This window comes from Metarhizium album (genome assembly GCF_000804445.1).
Source record: "Metarhizium album ARSEF 1941 chromosome Unknown scaffold_3, whole genome shotgun sequence".
Classification (NCBI taxonomy): domain Eukaryota; kingdom Fungi; phylum Ascomycota; class Sordariomycetes; order Hypocreales; family Clavicipitaceae; genus Metarhizium; species Metarhizium album.
Window position 1 is genome coordinate 19,296 of NW_024467577.1, and position 22,672 is coordinate 41,967.

General features: G+C 53.0%; 1 protein-coding gene across 1 annotated transcript; it reads right to left on the reverse strand.

The window, feature by feature from the left end:
• Positions 1-4,108: 4,108 nt before the first annotated feature.
• On the reverse strand, positions 4,109-6,703 carry MAM_01781 (Cullin; the record flags this gene model as incomplete). Its single annotated transcript, XM_040820580.1, has 1 exon — positions 4,109-6,703. The coding sequence occupies one exon, from the start codon at positions 6,701-6,703 to the stop codon at positions 4,109-4,111; it is 2,595 nt and encodes an 864-aa protein (XP_040680923.1).
• Positions 6,704-22,672: the final 15,969 nt, after the last annotated feature.

The window sequence follows — 22,672 nt, forward strand, 5'->3', positions numbered from 1 at the left end:
ACTTGTAGCTGCTTCGATAAAACTGGCCGTAAAGTAAAGCTTCAAAGTCCGCCGAAAACTTGCGACTTTTCTGGTACCCGTGGTAAAAGAGTACGTTGGTTATAGGCTTGGCAATTGACATGAATAAAATAAGTAGTAGTATTAGCTCCTTCCCCCATACACACTAACCTATATGCCTTCTCTCACCGTACGTTGATGTGTCGTTGACAGCTGGGTCCTGTCATATCAAAAAGAGCCCTGGAGATACGGATCCCCTGACGGTTCTGTGAAAGTATATTGAGTAACTAGCAGAATATGCATTCTTAGCGTTCTTGGCTGGTATTGGAATAGCGCTGAAGACCAGATATTAAATGCATCGCCTCATTATCCCGGCGCCTAAAAGAATATATTCGAGGCGTCCATTGTTTTTTGTTGATACGCTAGCCCGAGGGACGATGACGCAGCTAAGGGGTTGAGACTTTGAAAGGCGCAACGAAGTCGTGGTGAACAATCATCTGTACATAACTTGTTCGTAATACCAAAAAGATGCGTGAATATGTACGCCGTCAGATCTAGCGTAGAAGTTGAGTTCCTTCGGTGGGTGATGCATCAGTGTGGTTGACCTGTTCAAAACTTCAGACGCCTCATGCAAGGGCTTCGTACTGGAAGTAAATCTCTGTGTTCATGTACATGCCGGTAGATTCTCCACATGACGAATCTAAAAGCCTCCTTGCGCAACCTTTTCGTTTGTTCTGGGCTTTTGTGAACAGTTCAGAGCGCCTTTGGGGCATAGAATAGTTGGGGCATAGAATAGTGACAGGACAGCGGCAGAACAAAACGATATTTCAGACTCTATACACGAGTAGTTCAGTCATGTCAGCACTCACTTGACATAAAAAGCTACGTGTTCCCCAGATGCCTCGAGGCTTTTCAGGACCATCTGCAAAACCCTCAGCGCACGAAGACGACAGATACCATACTCGCTACACACGCACATATCTCGAGGTTCTTCATCAGCGCTTCCTTTCAGATCAAAGAAATCAAAAGATACAAAACGAAAATGACAGGTATTAACTCATTCTTGAGATCACAGACACAGGCGGCGACTAACGATGAGGCACTGGCAAAAACAAACCCTGTGCACTTTCGACTTGGCCACCTGTGAGTTTAGTGAATCTAGCATTTCATGCCCTATATAAAGAGCTATGTGCTCCCTCCCTCCCTCCCGTCTCGCGGATCCCTACACTCTTCTACTCAGCAAGACCCAAAGCCCCGTCCTCCTCAAAAGATAAATACAATACCACTCATCAAGGCCCTCGTCATGGAACAGCAAGGACAAAATAATGCGAGGTATGTCCCTCAGGCTTGACACTATACATCAAAAGCCATTACTAACGTCAAGGCAAGTACTAGGGACGGTTTCTCTAACCGGCAATTCGTTCTCATGCCTCCATATCAGGCGCGGCCTCATCGCTCTATTTTCCTCAGGACAAGAGGATCTGTAATATGTCCGCAATGTCATGTGGAAAAGCGCGATTTTCAGGAGCTGTTTGAGCACTTCGAGAATTGCAAATGTTGGGACTGCGGGAAGTCTCTAATAAAACGTCCCTTGAAGCCCTGTGCTTGCGGTAGTTCACCCGGCGTACCTCAGCAACAACTATGCGACTTTTGCTGGGGTAATGGCCAAATTGCCTGTGAATACGAACTTCACCATCAGATACGACTCGGGTGAGAAGACGTGGTGCACGACCGCCAATGCCGCTTCAGGCGCAGGACTTGAGCTTTGAAGATTTAGCCATTGCCTCTGATATATATGGCAGAGCTTCCAGGTGTGGCGATCCGATAGGGTTCGGAAAACAGCTCAAGGCGACGTGCTTCCTAGACAACCCATTTCATCGCGTACTCCTCGAACAGGATACGAAGATGGTGGAGAAGAAATGCCAAGGCAGGGCAGGGGGGAAAAATGAGGTGTATCCATGTTTTTCTTTTTTAAACCACACGCTTTGTACTGTTTTTTTTTTCTTTTTTTTTTTTTTTTTTTTAAAGGGTATTTATATATATGCGCTTAGCCTTATATATAGATACCCTTTTAGTTGTCAACTTGTTTTTGTCACTCTTTTAGCCTTTAGATTTAGTATAAAACTAGCTGATTGATCAATCAACTAGCTCTGGCCTAACTACGTTGTTGTCCGACATGTGCTCTTGGATCTAGCGTCTGCTTCCTCCGAATCTTAAGCTGGCTTCTAGGGTCATTGCATACGCCTTGCGGCCATAAGCTTGGGTGTTTTATTCGCGCTGTCCGTTCAAGGCTTGTCTAAAAGGGCTTTTCCGGCCATGACGCTCCAGTTATGTGTGGCTGCGAGGCTATGGTTGGTGTCCTCTGTCTAGTTGTCTCTTATAGTTTATGTATTTAAACTTGGGGGTAATGCTATGTCATGAAGGTATCAATAGAGCGAGATAGAAAGGAAGAGATGTACAGATTGGGCTAAAAGAAAGGGAAGCAGCCAGACATCCAGGGAAGAGGGCAGAGATCATGTCAATGTCAAGTCGCTCATTCAAGGCAACAGCTACTGCTATACTGCTACCTAGCACGTAGAAGTATTATAATAAAGTATTTAGTTTTATATTATTCCACTCCTTGAGTAGAAAATTAAAAGTCTCTCGTTGTGACGGTACAAGGGCACGAGCAAGGTCGAGTGCGACTTGGATAAAGCGACAGTTCACAAGGAGAGAAAGAGCTTCCGAAGGAAGTTCTGACTCGAGCTAACCAAGTCCTAAAGTGGGGCCGTTCCCTTGCACCGCCGTAAATGGAAGCCGTATTAAGTTATAGCGGGGGCCACATCTGTGTATTCCGTACATTCCGAAGCCCGATGGTGAGTGACGACATGTGCACCGAGCCCAGGCCGACCGACACCCCACCCATGCTCAAGCCGTTTCCAACAACATGGACTGCACGACAGAGAGGAGGAACAGCCAAGTTCAGCGGCCGGATTCAATTTAAAACAAAATCTGAATATTTTTGAAATTCTAAACTATTTTTGGGCGCCGCCGCCGCCGAGAAATGACCGACATTCAGCGAGCCTCAGGCCCCGAGCGAGAATGAGAATCCCCCGAGCCTCGCAGCCCCTTGGCCGAGAGGAGCAGTCATGTTGGCGCTGTCCTCGGACGGACGGGCTTGGCTGCGTCGGCGCCCTTCTTCTCGGGAGGCTATCAATCAGAGATACGAGACTGCTCCTCGTGGGTGCAATGGTCCGTGTCAGAACGAGTGTGCTGGCGTCATGTGCTAGCCCGTCGGTTTCGCTCGCCGTCAGTGCCCGTTGTACCTCCCCGTCTATCAAGGAACGAGGAGGAGCGAAGCGCCTGCCTTCGAATTAGCACGTGGCGTCTCCCATTGCCCAGGATAGATTTTTCTTCTCCTCACTCAGCATCGTGTGCTGACCAATCTCTTTCCCTTCCTTGGTTGGCGTGGCACGCAGTTCCCCCCTCACGACTCAAGACCCCTCTCGTTCCGTCATTCCGCATCATCACCAAAGGCCAGATGCCCGTTCTCGGCATTGCCTCCTACGACTTTGTCTCGTCATGGATGAGGAACATTTCAGGTTGGCTAGACTTTGCTCCTAAACCCTTCTTGGTGCCAAAACGGGTCCGTGGGCTGCGTCTCCTTCTGCGGTCTGGCAATGGACAGAAGCTCCGGATTGACGCAGCAATCTGCTCTGGGAGAGGTTACTCAGATTCGTGGGCTCTGTAAGAGACAGTCAGGGCGCGATGGAGCGTGGGAGGAACGAGCGAGGGACCTGGTGAGTATGGCGTCGTCACACGTCCAGGGGGGGCGTGCATGGCGCCGTTGCGAACACAGCGATGGGCTTCGACGCAAAAAGCTGTTGTATTTTCTGCAGCCAGAGAGCTTTGCCCATCATGCTCGCCCGCCAGCTTGAAACGACTGCAATCCTTGACACAGCCACCTCGCCCACAGCAATACAAGATGATACACCACGAGGCTCCCGACTCCGGCTTCGATTGGCTTGATAATACTTGCAACCGCCATTCTCTCTTGCACGGAAAGAGAAGGAAAAAACAACCATGTCACCGCAGGATGCAAAGTCGGCACACGCAACCTAGGCACCTCAAATCACTGCTTCTTCACGAGCCGATACTTGCCCCCCGCAAGCTCCAACTCTCCCTCTGCAATCTTCTCTGCCAGGAATTCCTGCAGCTCCTCATTGCTCCACGGACATCCGTCAGCAATGAGCATTTTCATCATCATCGCAATCTGGCCCAGCGGCATCGCGGGGCTCGAATTGGTCAACATGCCCACGATGAATTGCCAAAACACCGTGCGGCGTTCCTGCTCCTGTTGATCCATCTTGGGCCTGCGAGGCGATGGCTGGTTCATTTCTATTGCTTCATCGGCAGAGCCGTCGTCGTCGGCAGCATTGGCCGATTCATCCTGATCCATCCTTTCCAAGACCACGTACGTCCGGTTTCCCATGTCGCGGAGTACACGTTTTGAGATCCAGAATCGCAGGGCCGATTCCAACAAATCCTCGTCAATCATTAATGTCTCCCAGAGCGCGTTGAATGTGCGCTGTTGAGGACCAGAGGCCGAGCTCTCATTGTCGTCCCGGAAGGCGTAAATAACCGCGGCCTCGTAGGTTTTGCACTCTTGTTCCAGGGTTCGGTCCTGGAGAGCGAGTTGAACGGTTGCCGTGCCAATGTGGTCCAGCCATGTCAGTTTTCTAGATGCCTTGAGCTGCTTGAAGCCTGCTTCGTATTGTCTCTGTACCTCGGCAACTGGCGCGGGAACAGTGAATGGATCCTTGGGAAGACTAGGCCAGAAGAGGCGAGATAGGATCTTGGAGTGATAGTTGAGGGGTTGTGGGCTGTCGGCCTGCTGGCTGCCCGTCGACGCTAGGTTCTTGCGGAGAAGGGCATCTACCCGTCGAGAGTCGTAGACATCCTTGACCATGACGTCGCAGTTTTGAAGCGCGTTTTCCCCGAATCTCTTCTTGAGCAGGGACAGGACCTTGATCTCCTGCTGAAAGCCCGTTTGATTCGACAACAGTCGCTCTGCAATAATCATTTGGAACTCTTTGATGAAGATCTCTTGCGATCCTAGAGCATTGATGAGAGTGCCAATGACGTCTTCGTTCTTTGGCCGTTTGTAATTCGGACCGGCATCCACGGGATCAGGTACCCACGTCATGTCGTCCCAGTCGAGATCCTCTTCGTCGACATGAGATCGTTGTTGCTGAGAAGCTTCGTCGAGCAACACGGCCAGCTCGACAAGCCGTTGTTTGCTCTCGTCCGAGTCGATGCTGTCGGGGCTGGAAAGCAAGCCCGTGACCACGATGCGGATCGCGTCGTCTCGCTGACAGAGATATAGTTGCAAAGCGTGGACCACCCGGTCTAACAAGACCTTGGAGGAGTCGAGCTGGTGGAACGTCCGAATCATGGAGATGTACGTCTGCAAAATGTCGAGCGTGGACCTGCCTGGGTGCAGCAGCCGTTTCTGGAGAGTAGCCGAGAAAGTATCCGTGAGCTGCAGCCTCCGCTGCGGCGTGGCGACGGCAGACCGAAGGTCTTCCAGGCCTCCCTTGCTCTCAGGCCAATGGAGTACGATGTCGAAAAGCTCCTTTATGCGCAGCGAAGCCAGTCTTCCAATGGCGATATCTCGCCACTGCGCGACGTCTGTCCACGAGACCTCCCCCCCAAGACGGCTGAAGACTTCCACGGCAAGACGGCCGTAGTGATTCTCGACCCAGTCGCACAAATGAGCCATGCACCCGGACGAAGTAGACGGGCTGACATTCCCACCCACGTCCAACGCTGTCCATACTCCCGTGTAGGTGCGCCGTATGAAGTCGCTCATGCACGCGTCCATGACCTCGGCGAACAGCACCTGAAACTTGTCTCCTGCCAGGCCAACATTATCCAACGACTCCAACAAGCTCAGGAGCTCGCTTCTCGCTGCATCCGGTTGCCCGTGGCCCCGGCGACCGGTGCCCGATGCCAAGCCGTTCCGATCTGATCCCAGAATGAGCGCGAGCAAACGGGACAAGACGCCCCTTAGTGCCTCTGCGAGGCCCCTTGCCCACGAGTTGCCAATGATGGCATGCAAGTCTCGTTTGAACTTGTCCACCACCACAGGCCTCGCGGCCTCGTCCCGGATGCCTCGCACAATCAGCGCCAGGCCGTAGAGGTACTGACGATGGGCCGCCTCCAGCGTCTGCACGCTGCTCAGCAAGACCTGTGCATGGTCACCCTGCGACGCACACGCAGCCAACAGCGGCAGGACATGGTGTACAAAGTGCTGGCGGACCTGGTGGGTGTGCCACCGAAGAATGTCGTCCGTGTGGGCGGCACGCGGAAGAGCAGTGGGCGCGTCGAGGACGAGCGCCAAACTCTGGTGGAGCAGTGCGTCCTCCTCTCGGGGCTCGGCGGGCAAGGAGCCGAAGGAGTCCTCCGCGGCCACCGAGGCTGGCAGCTGAATCTTTGACGTCACGGCATGCCACGCCCTGTCCCAACGGACCTGATCGCTGGCCGTGTGAAGCAAGGAGATGCTGTCACGACGGGAGGTGGATGTGGAGGTGGGAGAAGAGAGCGGCCCACCAAAGGGCTCTCCCGGCAGCGTCGGCAGAAGAAGAGGCGTGGGATGCGAGATGCCGGTTTGGAAGACTGAACGCAGCACCTTGTTCTTGCGGGCTCGGACCCGTGATGCTGTCATGATTGCAGTGTCGTCATCTCACGAGCTGCCCGCCTCGCTCTCGCTCCCCTGCAGGCGTCTCCCGCGCAACTCGTTTTGCGAAACTGTCGACGAGAGCCACAACCAAGTCTGCCCGGCTGGCTTTGTATGTCGGATTTCCGTGTCCAGCGCTTCGTCGGACGGCCGGGGTCCCTCAAGTGCGTGTAGTTACAGTCGGATGCCGTCCAGGCGCGACACGATACGCAACAGACGGGTTGTTGACGTGCTGACAAATAAAGTGGGGATCAAGTTGGGTCGGGCCTTCGCCGCCAATTAGCTAAGCGTAAGCGACAAGGTGGGCGCTTAGCGCGCCTAGGGTCGCCAGACTGCCCGAGGCAAATCAGAGCGTCAGAGATTAGAACCACGCCCCTCCGAACGTTGGATGAAGTGAGAAAAAATATTTATTACGGAGTAGCTGCAGCGACGAACCGAGGGGTGGGGGCTCGTCGGGCCTGGCTCTTGTCGATTTCACGCACCCCCCCCCCAACCACCCCCGGGCGCCCCGGGCGAGAGCCGAGTTGAAACCGAACGTTCTCCGTATATCCTACGGAGTATCCTGCTGCTCTGTCGCCCCAGCGTTCCCTGGCTGCCTCACCACAGGTAACCAGTCAGCCCTCCCCTCGCTACTACTGACCGTGCCGGGGAAATATTCATCATCACTTCATAACACCGGAGTTATCATGGAGCCAGACCACGCTTGCGACCCCTGGGAAAGGGCCACCAAACCTCGTGGGTGGAGGGACGCCTGGCCCTGTCACAGATCGTCTGGGATACCCCTTGTACGAGGTTGCTCCTGGGCTGACGGCAGTACATGGTGGCACGTGTGCATCCCCCGGACTGCAGTCAAGCCGTGGACGACGTCTGGACGACATGGTACTCGAGTCCGCCGTACCCAGTACGAGTTGCGCATTCTGGGACGTTCCGACCATGCCGTTAGAAAAGGTGACATGGGCGTATTGTAAGTCAGTCTCGGGCATTTTGAGCTTGTGCTCTGCCCTTGGGCGTACAGTAGAATTGGCCGCTTTGGGGGGTTGGGGGGGGATGGCGACAACATGATCCCCTTTCTTGCTTCACGCATGTGGGCAGGCTCAGTGACCTCGACGGGCATGAGCCTTCTGCTGAAGGGACAAAGTATGCTCCTCCCCAAATGGCGGCTGGTACAGTGGATATTCTGTGCCATGAAGGCATCCACATCCACGTCCACGTCCACACTTCATAGCGTGGGCAGGCACACACACTCATTATGCCGATATTGGAAAAGTCAGAAACATCAACACCAACCAGTGTGCGTGCCCGCGAACAGCCATCTGCATGCGTCAATCTCGCTAGTATCTCCCGTTTCAGCCCACCGAGTTTTGTTTTGTGGAACTCGGCCGGCCATACAACCAGCAGAACCAAGAAAACCCCCCCCCACTCACGGGACGTCCGATGACGATGGGTACCAAATGATGCTATTTATTACATGGTTAGTTATTGTGTGCCTCGCAGTGCAGACTGGGGACAGGGAGAAGGAGAGAGCCGGCTGTTGTGCTTTCATCCTGGTAGCTCCCGCTCCGTCCCACCTTCGGTCCCTTTATATTAGATGGGAGTCGCGCCAACTTCGATTCGGGGAAGCCAGACCCGAGCTTCTTGTAACGCAGCCGTGTGAAGGTAGACTTTTTTCTGTCCATGTTTGGCCTTTGCAGAGTCGCATCCGAACATGTCAGTCCCGGCCAGCTTGGGGCAGGCAACCATCGTCAGCATGTGCGGCAAGATGAGGCTCTACAACTTGGAGACCACCTAGTTACAGGACCATATCTGGTCTCAGATGCGAGCAGGCCAAGTGTACCGAGTACCGTCCTTTCCGCAGCGTCCGTAGCGAGAACCGGAATGTCAACCCCAGATGTCGTATGTCGCTATTAGTGCGTAGTACAAGGTGAGCAAAAGCTGGGTCGATGCGTATGCGTATAAAACATCACCCGCCGATTGAGCCGCTGCGAGACAAAGAGGAGAGGGAAGGAGGAGACTGTCATTGCGAGCGTGGACGTGCATGCACTAGAATTTGGCATGAGGAGAAAACGGCGAGGTGACGACGACGACGACGACGACGACGACGACGGCCAACTTGCCTCTCAATTGGGCCTCTAAGCGGAACGGGCGGCCGTGTAAACGCTGCATAGGCTGAGACTCGCGGCGAGTCTGCAGTCAGACACACGTAAACAAGCCTTTTCCGTCCCTCATTCCACCGACCAGTTGACGCTTGGTGAGCCCACCGTGGGTTGCAGACACTGGGACTTGTCAGCATGAAACCGCAGCGCACACTATCATTGCGCGAGCATACATCTGCAAGCCCAAGGCCCTTTCCCAGCCGCAAGGTGGACAAGAGTACCACATACCACATCGCCGCACTTGACGGCACGGAAGTCGTGGCAAGGAATGATGGCCGCGCTGTCCACTCGGCCTCCGCACTCGATATGCCTTGCGAGTCGTATCGTCCCACAACTGATGCATCACCGTTGCCAAAGCCTCTCCAAGTTCCCGTGTTGCCTGCACGCGTCCAACGGCAACGAAATTCATCACGGTTATCTCGCGCATCCACGTAATTATCCTTCCAAACAAAGACCCAAGGCCAACCGCAGCAGCCGCCTCGACAGACGCTTGTCCGCATGACGACAGAACGTCAAGTTTTGGCGTTGCGGTGCTCGACAAGGCTCGCTGCTGTTTGGACGGGTCTCGACTCCCAACGGTAAAAGTCCTTGGCCGCAGCTGCTTCGCTTGCTCGGCTCTCTCATTAGAAACGTCTGCAACACGAGCGACGAGTTGACCTTTTCATGTTTCATACTTCTGCGGTTGGCCCAAAGCAGCAGCAGTCAGTTGATACGAGGCCGTTGATACAGCCATCGGCTCCATGACGGCGCGCCATGCCGTTGGACTCGGCCGGAATATCATGACGATAAGCATGCCAGACAGTCGCCAAGTTGCACCTTCCAGGATTAGAACTGATGATCGTCACTCACCTCGACCCCATGCGCCGGCAAAGACGAAGACACATACACATTGCATTGCACGTATTACACAATATCCCGCAAAGGTGCCAAACCAACAGCAAGCAACAAGGCGCCCTTCTTCACCCCTCCAAACGAAGCCTCTCTCTACACGCCCAAGCGGCACTGGTGTTGGGCCCCGGCGCTGAATTGCGTCCTGTACACACCCAGCCCGTCATGGTTAAAGGCCCCCAAGTACGTGCCGGCTGAGCAGTTTCAGGGTGATGCAGGCCCTTGTCAAACCACGTGTGGATTTCATAGTCAGACGAAGGGTTTTGCCAGCCAGAAGAGGGGGGGGGAGGCTGTTGATGGGGGACCCAGGTTTCCGTTGCTGACGCCCACGTGGCAAGGCTGGTCGTCCAGGAATACCGTGTACCACACAGCTCTTGATTCAAAATCATTTTCGAAGCGCGTGAATATTGTGGCTGGATACTCTGTACGTATAAGGTGTCACGCTGTAGCGGGTTGGTGAGACGGTGTGTTGCAGCGTAAATCAGATGTCTCATTTATTCTCCAAGGAAGATTGAGCTGGCTGGCGGCTGTCGTCTTACACGAGAAGCAGCTTCTTGTCAGAATGGTTCGTGCTGATTTATTCCCGGCTCCACCAAGGCATAGGTTCGTTATCAGAGTCATCCGAAAGTCGAGTGTCGCCGCTTTCCATTTCTTATTTTCTTCATCCATGCTATGGCCCAGACCTGGACATGTCGTCTTGCGTCACGATTTCCCAACTTGAAACCCCCTCCCCCTTTTAAAACCCCATACTTCAACTTAACATGTATATTTCCCCATTTTGATAGTAATGGACACGTTGATCTATGTCGCCCGGGTTCTCATGCATATGGCTGATCTCTGAAAACGCCTACGCCGACGCCTCCCAAGGAACAGCGTAGCAAACTTCAAGCCTGCTCTCTCCATTGGGTCAGGCTCGATGGACGGTCGATGGTCAATGGTGACCTGTATGGCAGCTGAGGTGGGCACGTCTGCGTCAGGGCTGATGCCACAGCCCCGACTCTAGGGCCACGGCGCCGGCGCAGTCGCCCACAATCAGGGTATGTCGAGCCAGTAGATGGCATTTGAGGCGGGCCTGAGTTTGACGCTTGAATTGGCAACTAGAGGAAACATATTTGCGCCGAAATGTTGAGCAGTCGAGGCTTCGTAGCAAACACGGGTGTCGAATGATGAGACATCGCCGCATCAGAGCGGGATTCAGACCCATCGCTCATGGCGCCCAAGACTCTCTTTGCCGCGTCGCACTCTATTCAATGGCAGCATATTCAATCCAACGGCCGCCGCTCATGACCAGAAAATATCGTTTCATCGTGGTTGCTTTGGCGGGCGCGGTAAATCTCACCCCTGCCGTAAACCCAAAGAGCGTGCATGCGTACATAACTATCATGTGCGGCTGCTGGAGGGGTGCCAAGAGGTCTCTCTCTGTCATTAAGAAGCCGTCATTGACCACAATTTCGGCGCCTGTCACATCAGCTGGCTCATCTAGTTGTTTCCTCAGACTCGATTCACCTCTGAACTTGTTTCTTGGAGGCTCTGTCATAGATCGTCCATGGTTCGTTCTCGCACAAGACAAACCGCTATATGCAAGGTAGTATCCGTCTCTCACTTTGGAAATTTCCGAAGAACGGCATACGGGACCGCTTTCAAGACTCCACTGTCCAATTTGCTCTTCGCGCGTTGCACCGTAAAAGTGTCGCGATCCACATTAAGCCATGCCGCTAATTAACGGTTCCTAACCCGACCCGAGCGTCATTTTCTTTTGCTGATTGGACCAAACTACTAGGTGATGAGCCGCGACTAGCCTCAAGCTGTAAGATCCAGTGGCATTTTGAAAAAAAAAATAAAGGAAATAAAGAGGGAAAAGGGGAAAAAAAACTTGACGAGTTTCCAAAAAGAGGAGACAAAGAAATCCATACTCGGTAGCTGAGGCTCGGGGTATTCCCGCCCGTCAAGTATGTGGCTACGTATCATGTTATCGCGTTATTGGCGGGCCAGGCTGTCATCTCGTCGCAATCTTGTCAGAGCTAGAGCTACGGCCGTTGGGCCGGCCGTGGATTTTATGTGGGCTAGGACGTACATCAACATCGTCATCAAGTATTAGTGCTGGTATCCCAACGCTCTCCGCATGGTCGTGTTATTGCCCATCTGCCAACCCGGAGGCACACACACTTGGACAACGGGACAACGTGCATGTCCAGTAAGCAATGATCAGCCAACCGCGGCATTTCGCCACAAAGACGAGAAATCGCCACAGAGCCACATGGCCAATCCAGCGTTGCAGTCCTGCAGGGCATGTCAAGACAGAGTCCAGTGGGCCGAGAGCAAAACAAGACGAGTACCGAATTTGTGCTTCGGTCCCGTTCGCGGGCCGGCAAATGTCGTCTCGGCGGCTCCGGCTCCTTCAATTCACGGGAGTTTCTGCATGTATCCGCATCTGCGGGACTCTGCGGCATTTGTTGAAGTGTTTATGTAACCTCTGTTCGTTGTCAGTCAACCACAACCAACACATCAAATCTACGTGCAGGGGGACCACTCCCGTGTCCGTTGCAGCACAGGATTGGAAGGCCATTGGCCCTGGCATCCGCTCCTCATCTGCGCCAGCAGCATCGCTTCGGCGGCCCGCTCTGCATTTGTGCACTGATTTAAGCTTTAAAGAGTGGGCTGTTAAGAGGTTTTGTCAATAGCTGCATCTCGTAGGGTAGTGGACAGGCCAGGCATACAGTATTTAACTTGAGAGAGCGGCATTCCTTCCACACGCATCCCTGGTTATAACTTTCATCTCGACGACGACCCCGTCGCAATGGTCAAGTATCCGCGGGATGGTATGTTTTGTTTTCCCCGGGGAGGAGGAAAAAAGGAACGAAGAGAAGAAGGGGGAAAAAAAAAGAAGAAATTTCGTCATTCTTCCGTCATCTATTCGCCACAAGGGCCAAATAGCGAGGCTCGAGTCTTCTGCCTTGTGTCGCCAGGAACGGGACAGAGGCGCCGAGACAAGCCTTTTGTTCAAAGCCCACGTTTCAACCCCCATCCTAGTTGAAGCTTGGTCTCTTGAACAAGCTTTCTGACATTAGCGTTGCTGGCGTCTTCCAGAAACATAGAAGGACGGAAAATCGGGATACAAGGACCCAACCAGCTACGCACGTTCATACATACATACCCAGGTAGTTCAGTTATGCTCCCCAGCCACCGGACTAAGGTGAAGAAGCCACAAGAGGGGGGGAGAGAAGGGCAAGGGCAGGCAGCCTTGGCTTCAGGTCACTCTAGGCTTCCTGACAAAGCCAGATGGACGGCGTGGTTTGATTGGAAAGGGGGGCGGAAGAGCGGCAGCGCCTAGATCAATTCTGATCTGATCACGTCGCATGACGGGAGTGTGCCTTGACCAGGCCAAGGTAGTCAGAAACCCCGCCTGTCGTCGTCGAGAGCGTTCGACCGTGGTCGGGTATTCTCCGTGCGGTGTGCGGAGTAACTTACAAACACAGTATGTGCCATGGGCTCATAGCAACCAGAGAGAGTGGCAGGCCGACCAGTGCTTTTGCACGGAGTAACGAACGAGTTGAGGCGACATCCCTGTCTATATAGACGTGACTGAGGTGGTCAAGGATGGAGGACGGATGTCGGAGGACGGAGCGTCTCTGGGTCAGAAAGGCCAAGTATCCGTTGAGCCTGGGCGGCACCTGCTCAAACCGGCATTGCCCCCAGTTGAGTTGACCTTGACCATCTTGGGCTAGCCGACTTAGTTCAACGACCCCAGGAAGGGCCCCACTCCGGGGTCCTCCCCGTGCCCACCCACCCCTTGGCCATGCACAGCCGCTCAAGGACTCAGCCGGGTGCCACGCACAAGACCATGGAGTGGTCTTTGTAAATTGTGCCTGATCTCACCCCGGGCCTTGGAGCTCGAGCTGAGCTGAGCTGCCGTCTTCCTCAAAGTCTTGTGAGCCGGTGGGATGACATTTTATGGCCGCATACTTACTTGGCTCGGGGCAGGTTGGTTTGGGAACAGCATGATGATGAAGCCAAAACCCACGACGACGACGACGACGACGACGACGACAGGCCACGTCGATTTGCACAAAGTCGCACCGAGACTAGCTGCCGGCTGCCTGGGCCTATTTCTTCATTAGCGCGCGCCGGCCGACCCCCGCCTTGGGCTCTGGTCGTTGCTGGCTGGCGATGCATATCACATGTTTGCGTATATCAGTTATACCGGACCTTGATCATAGCGCTACGGCACGTGTGTGTGTATGTATAACATGCATGCGTGGACACAGTCTGATGATCCATGGACTGTGCTGTGCTCGACGGCTCCGTACTCAAGCAGAGACTCGAGACCGGCAGTTTGCCTCTCCCATTCCAGTCTGATTCTGAGTGGCTGTCCCCGTCCCGTCACGAGAAGCCCCCGACGAATTGAAAGCTCCGCCAATATTCGTGAATGCCACTCTTGGCAAGAACTGTATGATTATTGGAGAGTCCTCCGCGGGGCATCTGCAAATATGTTTGCGTGCGCGCGTGTGTCTGGCTGGGTTGAGAATCAAGGCGATGGCGGTGCATTCATCGACATGCAAGCAAGGTTGCACGTACAAGACCTCGGAACACATGTCGATGGGATGCAGAATCGCTTGGCTTCCCGCCACACCCACCACTGGGACTTGAGAACGCTGACCAGGCCGCACACACCAGGCAGGCATCAGACATCCCGACAACCAAACGCAATGAGTAGATATGCCCTCGTTCACACTCATCTTCTATTCCTCCCTCGCCCCCTCCCACGTGGCCTTGCCAGGCAGGGGACCGACCCTTGCTGAAGGAGAAGGGAAAAGAAAGGGCAAAGGGGTGAAGAAAATAAATAAATAAATAAATAAATAAATAAATAAATAAATACATAAACCTGCCTCCCAAAAAAAAAAAAAAAAGGGCCACTTCGGGGTCTTTCCGAATTCCCCAGCGGCCGAGAGACGAAGCCAAGTCCTCGTCGTCTCCACGCCCCGTCTCCGTCTCCGTCTCCACGCCTCGTCTCTCAACTTTGTCAACTTGCATTTGCATGCACCTCCATAACTCTTGTCAGACGTCATGAGCCTCCGCCCATGCCACGCCATGCCCATCTTAAATTTATGTATGCCGTCTCCACGAGCACCCGCGCAGCGCAGTCCCGACAATCTCCAAACATGTGGTGACAGGACCTTGACGCGACCACGGTGCCACGTTCCAAATCTGACCGTCGCGCGCGGCCCAAAGCCGTCCGTCTGTCTTGCCATGCACGTGGAATTTGCGTCAGACGAGCACCAAGAAATCTTCTTTGCATATGTGGCAAATGGCCAATTGAATTTCACTGTATTCTGTCTGTCCCTACAAACCTCCCCCCCTTTTTGAGAATGTCTGGTTCGCTGGGGGGCAAAAAGAAGCAAAAAACGCCTGTAAAGATTTTTTCAAATCTGCCCATAGACGTGGATATATCCCAAAGTCAAATATACAGCCATTCAAACATCCGCCAGCTCCCCCAGTCCTACCGTGCATGAGCTTGAACTCTGGGCCGGTGCCCTTGGGTACATCCTATTACCTCTTCCCAGAACCAGTCAAAATCGAGACACCCCATCTACGCCCCAGATGATATTTCCAACTCGAGTTGAAAAGAATACTTGACCAACAAAAATACAAAAAAAATAATAATCATAAAAATAGATGGCGTGGTCGTACAAGTTTGGTGTCGAATTAAAATCGAGGCCCCCGGTCAGCTCCGGGGGTCAAAAACCGTAAGCACAATCCGAGACATCCCGTACCAGGGTCGCCTTGTAACTTGTCGCCACAGCCCGCCGCACAGCGTCTCGTGAATCGCGACCGAGGAGCCGGGGCTTCTCGGATAAAATAGTCGTGTTTCAGCTGCTGCTGCTGCTGCTGCTGCTGCTGCTGCTGCTACTGTTGCCTCTTCTCTGCTTACACTTGTCGTGGAGCAAATGTCCGTTTCTGGCGGTGGTTCGTGTAAACTCAGCGCCGCAATTTGGGCATGTGGCCTTGGCTGCTTGGCCTGACTTCTCCCGCTGATGTCGAAGAAGATTGCTAAATGTGGAGAACTGTCTGCCGTTGCACCCATGCTCCCAGCATCGAGGTTTTGGTCGGCTCTGGACAACTCTGACATGGCTACCTTCCTGGTTGTAATTCGCATGAGTAAGGGATTGAACAGCTGGAACCGAGTATAAAAGGCCGGCGTCTTGTGCGACGGATAGAGGAGTGCGAGTGCTGCTGAGCATGTCAGAGCTATGTCGGTCGACCGCGGTAATGAAAAGAGCGATGGGTGTGTTGGGCATACCTGTAATCTCCTGGTGCAGAATAAATACCCGGGTAATCCATTGACATGCTATATGTTGATGGTCTGGGAGCAAATTCCATTAGCCCATGATGCGTCCGCGACTCCGTTGTTTGGATCAACCCACATTGACTGTTGATAGGGAGAAGAGGTGAACATCTGAGAAGTGTGTGAAGCCTCCTGCAGAGCTGGGTTATATGATGACAGATACGACTGGCTGTGTAGAGCTTGAGACGGTTCTGCAAGGAGAGAGATCGAAGGTGCCGTCGAGTAAATTGGCAGAGAGATTGCATTAGAAACATCGTTCAGGGCCATCGGTGGCGGAGATGTTGTGTAAGAGGCACTGTCGGTACGTCTCATTCTTGATGTCAACTTGGACTCTCGTCGCACTCTATCTCTGTGTCTCCTCATCTCCTGCTGCTCAGGTGTCATGGATAGGCGTGGCGGGCTGGAAGCCAGTGATCTCGTCTCGCTGGGAGGAGTCAGACTGGCCTCTGAGCTGCTTACAAGAGAGCCAAGGTCAGCTCCTAGGATATTATGGCTGGATGATGCCGGATCAAGAGGCCCTATGAGTGCAATTTAGCTGCGATACGGCTTGCCCTTTCAACAGAACGGTTCCTTACCAGGCCAAGTGAATACCGATCTAGGCCCCATGGCGAAGGCTGGGTCGAACTGGATTGCAACGGCGCTACTTTTTTGTTCCCTTGTGTGAGTATGGTGATTTGAGGACTCCAGCAGGGGAATGCAATACCTCATGCTGATTCTATCCTCGAAGCCCAAGTCCAAAGTACTTGTTGGATGGAATCACCCCTAACTTTATGTCTGCTCTGGGAGGGAGTTTGTGCCCGGTAAAGTCGAAGGGTGAAGAACGAGACGTGTGATCCTTGGCCTCTTATGCAAGCCTCGAAAGATCGCGCAGCCTTGAGGGATGGCGTAGGAGTGTCAGTGATCAGGAAGTGACACTTGAAACTGGCACCCAGAAAGCCACAGCAAATAGAAACGTTTTGGAAACTGGCAAACTTATGTAATGCCTGCGGTTTCCCCCTCGTTTCTCTCCCCATAGTGTAAGCCAATGTCCTAACATATCCTCTATCGACCTTACGATGCCGACTAGAGCCGCCAACTTAGAAGAAGGGAGAGAATAAACCGTGTTCTGTCAGACTTACAGGTTCTTTGGAAAGTCGGCAGGTATCGTGCAAGGAAATCACAAAGCGATGGTTGGTGCAAGGTTGATTTAAGTTTTTGTTTCGAGTTTCAAAGGACAAGAGAAGTGGCAAAACGAACGAATATATCCTTGGGAGAGGCGAGTGATAGAAGGCTGGACAAGCAAATAACCAGGGCATAGACTTGTATTATAGCACAAGGTCGTACCGAACTCGAGTGGAGTTCATATCTTAGTCTTGATGAAGACGCTAGGGCCATGATGAGGGAGGGGACTGGCAAGGAATAGGAAGTAAAACTGCCGCCGGGATAGACATCAGATGCTGCAAACCCCATACATGTTGAGATGGGAACATGACAGTACCAAGCTAGTCGAAGCATGGCTAGCACGGTTGAGCATCAAGCACGGTACAGACTGAGAGTTCCTCCCTGAAGCATCTGAGTGGTGAGGTTACCCACAGAATCGGAGGCGTCTTGCTGCTTGGGGGCGTGGATGTTGCTTGGCATACGGAGCATGTACATATGTACAACGGTAAACTGGACGCCCGCGCCAGTGGGTATTCTGGGGTGTGGCCAAGGCGAAGCAATGGCTCGTTGCGACTTGTTATGATTATTCCATGTACGTACTTCGTGTGTGTGTGTGTGCGTGCGCGTGTGTATGTGTATTGGCTGCTTTAGCTGCTCCGGCCGTCACGACCGCACGACGAGCAACATTAAAGCCCGTCGACCCTCCTTCTAGTTGATGAGCCTGCCACAAGTTGACCTCTGACGCGTGGCGCGGCGGGGGAAGGGAAGTGTTCAATGGGCTATCCTAGGCTCCAGAATTGGCATCCCAGCTGGACTTTCTAGCGAGAAAGACCAGGATCCCGAGGGCAGGCATGGGTGTTTGCTGAAGCTAGCAGGGGTTGGACGGAGGTGTCCGGCTCGACCTGGCGGGCCCGGGACATAGGTTTGTCCCTAGGTAAGTAGGTAGGTAGGTTGGAACTTGAGTAGGTAGTCATGCCTGCTGAGCCACAGATCGAAGAGTGAGCACTGAGTGAGTATCTTGGACTGCCCGACGCGGATGGGTGTGGGCAGAGTTCAAGGCATACCAGGGTATTGGACCAGGTGGGTGAGACGAGAGCCGAAGAATTTTGACATCGAGCCAGGTATATACATAGCCTGGCATTTGGGGCCACTGAAAATTATCAGTCAGCTCGCCTTGCGGTGGTCTTGAGTAACCACCACCACCAATCCCTCGGGGCTTTCCTGTTCGACTCTCGGTCGTTCGCTTTCGGGAAACTTGGTGTCTTTGATATTTTTGTGCCAGAGCAATCCAGAACGAACGGCTTCGGTTGAATTGATACAATGCCATTGGCAACTGAAAACATGGAACCCGCTTTACCATTCATTACTTTGGGCATTCGCAGGACCGAACACAAATGTCCAAATGCTGGGCGCCGAGACGGGAATTCTTGTGGCACTATCGTAGATAGCAGGATCGGGATCCCTGTTACCCTTCTACCAAGTGCCTGGTGGAACCAGATTCTGTCAGGCTGTTTTCAATCGCAGACGGATATGACCGCAGTGGTCAAGGGGGCAGTCTTCTGCAGCATGTACTGTAGTATAAACCGCCGTGTTGGTTGGGCCTTCGAGCCAGTGACGTGACGATGTTGCAAGCCAATGACACCAACAAGGCATCAAGTATGCGGTTATACAGTTGAAGAATTTTGGTCAAGGCAAGCCTACTTCGCGGCAGCGTCGAAACAAGTCTTTGCAAAGCTCGTGAGGAAGGAAAATGGTTTCCTTATAGACATAATAGGGCCCATAGTGTACCCAAGGCCTAGCAAGAGGAATGCCAACATCACGATGTGGCCAATCCGTCCGTAGGTGGGAGCTGGTATTGGTATTGGTAGGCTGTCACGGTGTTGGGTGCTGGCGGCCCTGGTGTGGCTGGCTTTGGCCTGTTCAGCCTCCACCTCTCATGCTGGACGCCTGCCGCAGTCCTAGCCTTGTATTTCGTGGTCCATGGGCTAGAGCATGGCCGTAGCTGTGAGCATCTCCAACGCCTCCGTAAACAAGGGCCCCACCGAGCCCCCCGAGTCTCCCTCCCAACGGCTCGTATCCATTGCACTGGTGGTGGTTGCACGCATTCTCTGGGCTTCTGCTGCTCGGGCTTGACTCGATACCAGTTGGACAGTGCAAAGGGCGATAATCGCAAGCATGTGAGAAATGCGGACAGCCGGAGCCGAAAGATTCGGGCCAAGATCGAGCGTCGCTAATCAGGTAACAGAAACGCACCCGGGACTGTTGGCCGTCGGAGTAACGGGTAATATCTCCGCAGCTTGCCGCTTGGAGGCGGACATCTCACCCACTGCATCTTAGTTGAGCCTGATATTCCGCCAGGTGTCGGACGTGGTCAGCATATAGACAATCACAACAAGACGGGGCGAGCGGTTTCGAGTGAGTTGGATTGTGTCGGTTTGCTGCTTTTTAGCCTCGCTGACTCATCCACTCATTGAAACCTACCTGCCTTTCAGGCTCAGCCAACGTTGGGGAAGGCGCGAGGCGCTACGGATTTCAACCCAAATTCCACCAACGGAGCTTGCCCATTCTGATCTGACCTTGACGAGACGATGGGACGGCTCATTCGACGCTCAGTCTGCTCAATGGCTCTCAAGCTCGTGCGACCTTACTTGGCGCTTGTTGATTTTTGACTTGCGTTAAAGTTGTGTATCCCCACGAGAGATCCCAAGTAGGTACTTGACCACGTATTGACATTTCACAAACTAGACTCGAGACCTGATTCCGACCTATGATGGGAAAGGGGCGAAAATCCCAAGCACATCCATCCAGGTCAGATGTTCCAGTTACTGCTACCATCCCGCCGCCTGACCGCGCAAAACCAAGACAGTTTGTCGTGGAAGCACACAAGGGCTTCGGACATGCTCCGTACGTACAAAACGGCGTCTAAATCACATAATGGCTAATAGCATCTTGAAGCTGTCTTCGGTCTTTCGCGGCCCCAAAAGTCGACAATGGGCTATTCGCTGGGTCTCCGTGGATCCAGTCAACAACAGGGCCATATCACACCAGCGTGCTTCTAGACAGCGGCCCCAATCGAAGCATCAATCAACTTGACCTTTGGACGGAGCGGTGCCGGCTGTCGCTGAGCAATTTCGTCCACGCCCCTCCTCCCTTCGGCCATCAATGATCCCATCCCCACCCCATACATAACCCATGGCCGCCAGCCGCCCTTCTCATCCTGGAACAATGGCCATATCTGTCATCCGACCCTGTCGAGCCATGCAGGTGTGGATCTGCCCCCAGAGAGCTACACTGGCTGTGCTGTATAATACAACTTGTCCAGTAGAGAGCTACGGAGACCTCGTTCTTTCGGCCTATCATGTCGCAAGGAACAACATTACACTTGACTGGGTACGGAGGAGTTTCGTGGGTATCAGTCCCTCCCTCATTGGCTCTGAAAGAACTCTTCCGCGCACTACGGCGGGTTGAATTTGACGACGTTGGTACAGTACGAAGTATCACGGCTAAGCTGGTCAACCATCTATGCTTTATGTTTCGACCGTTTCTCTCACATTTGCCCGGTTTTTGCAACAACACACATAAATGGCCCAGTGTTCAAGGCCGGATTTGAGAGACGGTGGGATTGGAGCCCTGCGCTGAGACTAATAGATATGCCAACTGTCTGGTTCGTGTGCCGTGGCCGGTGCCCGTTCATAGAGGTCGGCCACTTAACCCCCTCTTCCCCGCAGGCAAATGGTTCATCACGACGCAAGACGCAAATATACAGGTTCTATTTGCCCAATGAGGACGAAATTTCGCTTCCTGATTAAGAATCTCCGTGATTGGCGGAAGGAGCCTATCAGTAGCTCAAGACTCACTTGACTTGTTCGACGGCCATGCTGCTCTATGCCTATCGATGCTCGAAGGGGTTGAAGTATGGATGTTTCGGTTTTATGCCAGGGGTTTTCCCTTTTTTCTTCGAGGTCTAGCTGATGGAAGTGTCAGTTGTGCCGCAATGGCTTTGGCGTTAGACCGCAGTGCCTGATGTCAGGTACAGGACGAGTGAATAGTCCGAAGCCGAGGGTTCATCATGGGCAGAAAGACGACAACATGCATTTCGCCATCCAACAGATTTGCACAATATGACATGCTGCTCGTTTTGCGGGATGATTCTTCTCACGGCCACTTTTTATGCGGATTGTGAGCATTTTCGTGTGCATCGACCACGAATAAGTACCGGTCACCAGTGCAGTTCTTCCAACCGCACAGCCTGGCGCGTTCAATGTGTTACGAGGAAGCTTATTTCCAAAGAAAATGTTGGAGAGTTTGAGTAGTACAACCAGCTATACTGATGGCTTCGGACCAACTCAAGCAGGCATTGGGACCCCAAGACTGAATGTTGCGCTCGTTGCGTCGCTTCGTGTTTTCCGGAGATGTACATTTTCGCAATGTTTCGAGGGCAATAGGCAATCATGCCCGCCTGTGCTGGTCGGGACTTTTTATAGTCACGGGATGTTGCCCATGCTATTAGTCTCGCTCCCTCCAATAGACCCTGTCAAGTTATGCGGTAGAGATCGAGCCATGAAGGAAGACTTTGGTTATCAATGTCTTGCAAAGGGGGATCCCAAGTTTGGAATCGTACACTCATATAACGATGCTAGGTCAAGGACATCGGCCCTCGTGTAGGTAGCTTGGAAACATTCTTTTCAGCCTCAAATCTGACAATCAACTCCGTCGTCCAGGGGAGTAAACTTTTGGCGCCTGGTACAGCTACTTGTAGAGATCACCTTGTGAGATGTTGGTTGGTTTGCGGGCTTTTCCTCTTTTACCAACATGGAAGAAACCCAGAAATTACGACATCAAAGCTGGGGCAGGGATGAAGTTTCTAATTACCACGCTTGGTGCAGTAGGTATTATTCTTGTTCCTATAACTACATAGGCATGAGCTGGCTTGTCTGACCATGTGCACAGGGGGGATTTTATGCCTGTTCCTACCTCGGCACGGCCATCGGCAGCATCAAATTTCTTCGTAAATATCCACCTCAGATCTTATCTGTGAATCATAGGACGCCAAGATCGAAGTAACAGGGCTGTTCAAATGTGGCGGTCGAGTGCAAGGAGTCAAGGACCTCTTGTTGGGCTCTACTGTGTCTGTCTCTGCACCGAGACATTTCCAGTCACTGGTAGAAGACGGACCGAACGACCGTCTTGTTGGTCCCAAGAACAGACCACTTGGTAACGTTTCCTTCAGATGGCATTTGCTGGTCGGAACATTCATTTCACTTTATTTGGCACGTCTATACTGTGCATAGTCTAACTCTTACAGGGCTGGGATCCGTGACGCGCCTCGGACTCTGGGAGTTCGCCTCTGGCCGTACCGCATTTGAACCGTCGGATAGCTTACTTGCAAATCAGAACGTGCAGAATACAAATGGAAGCCAGCTCGGGCCCGTG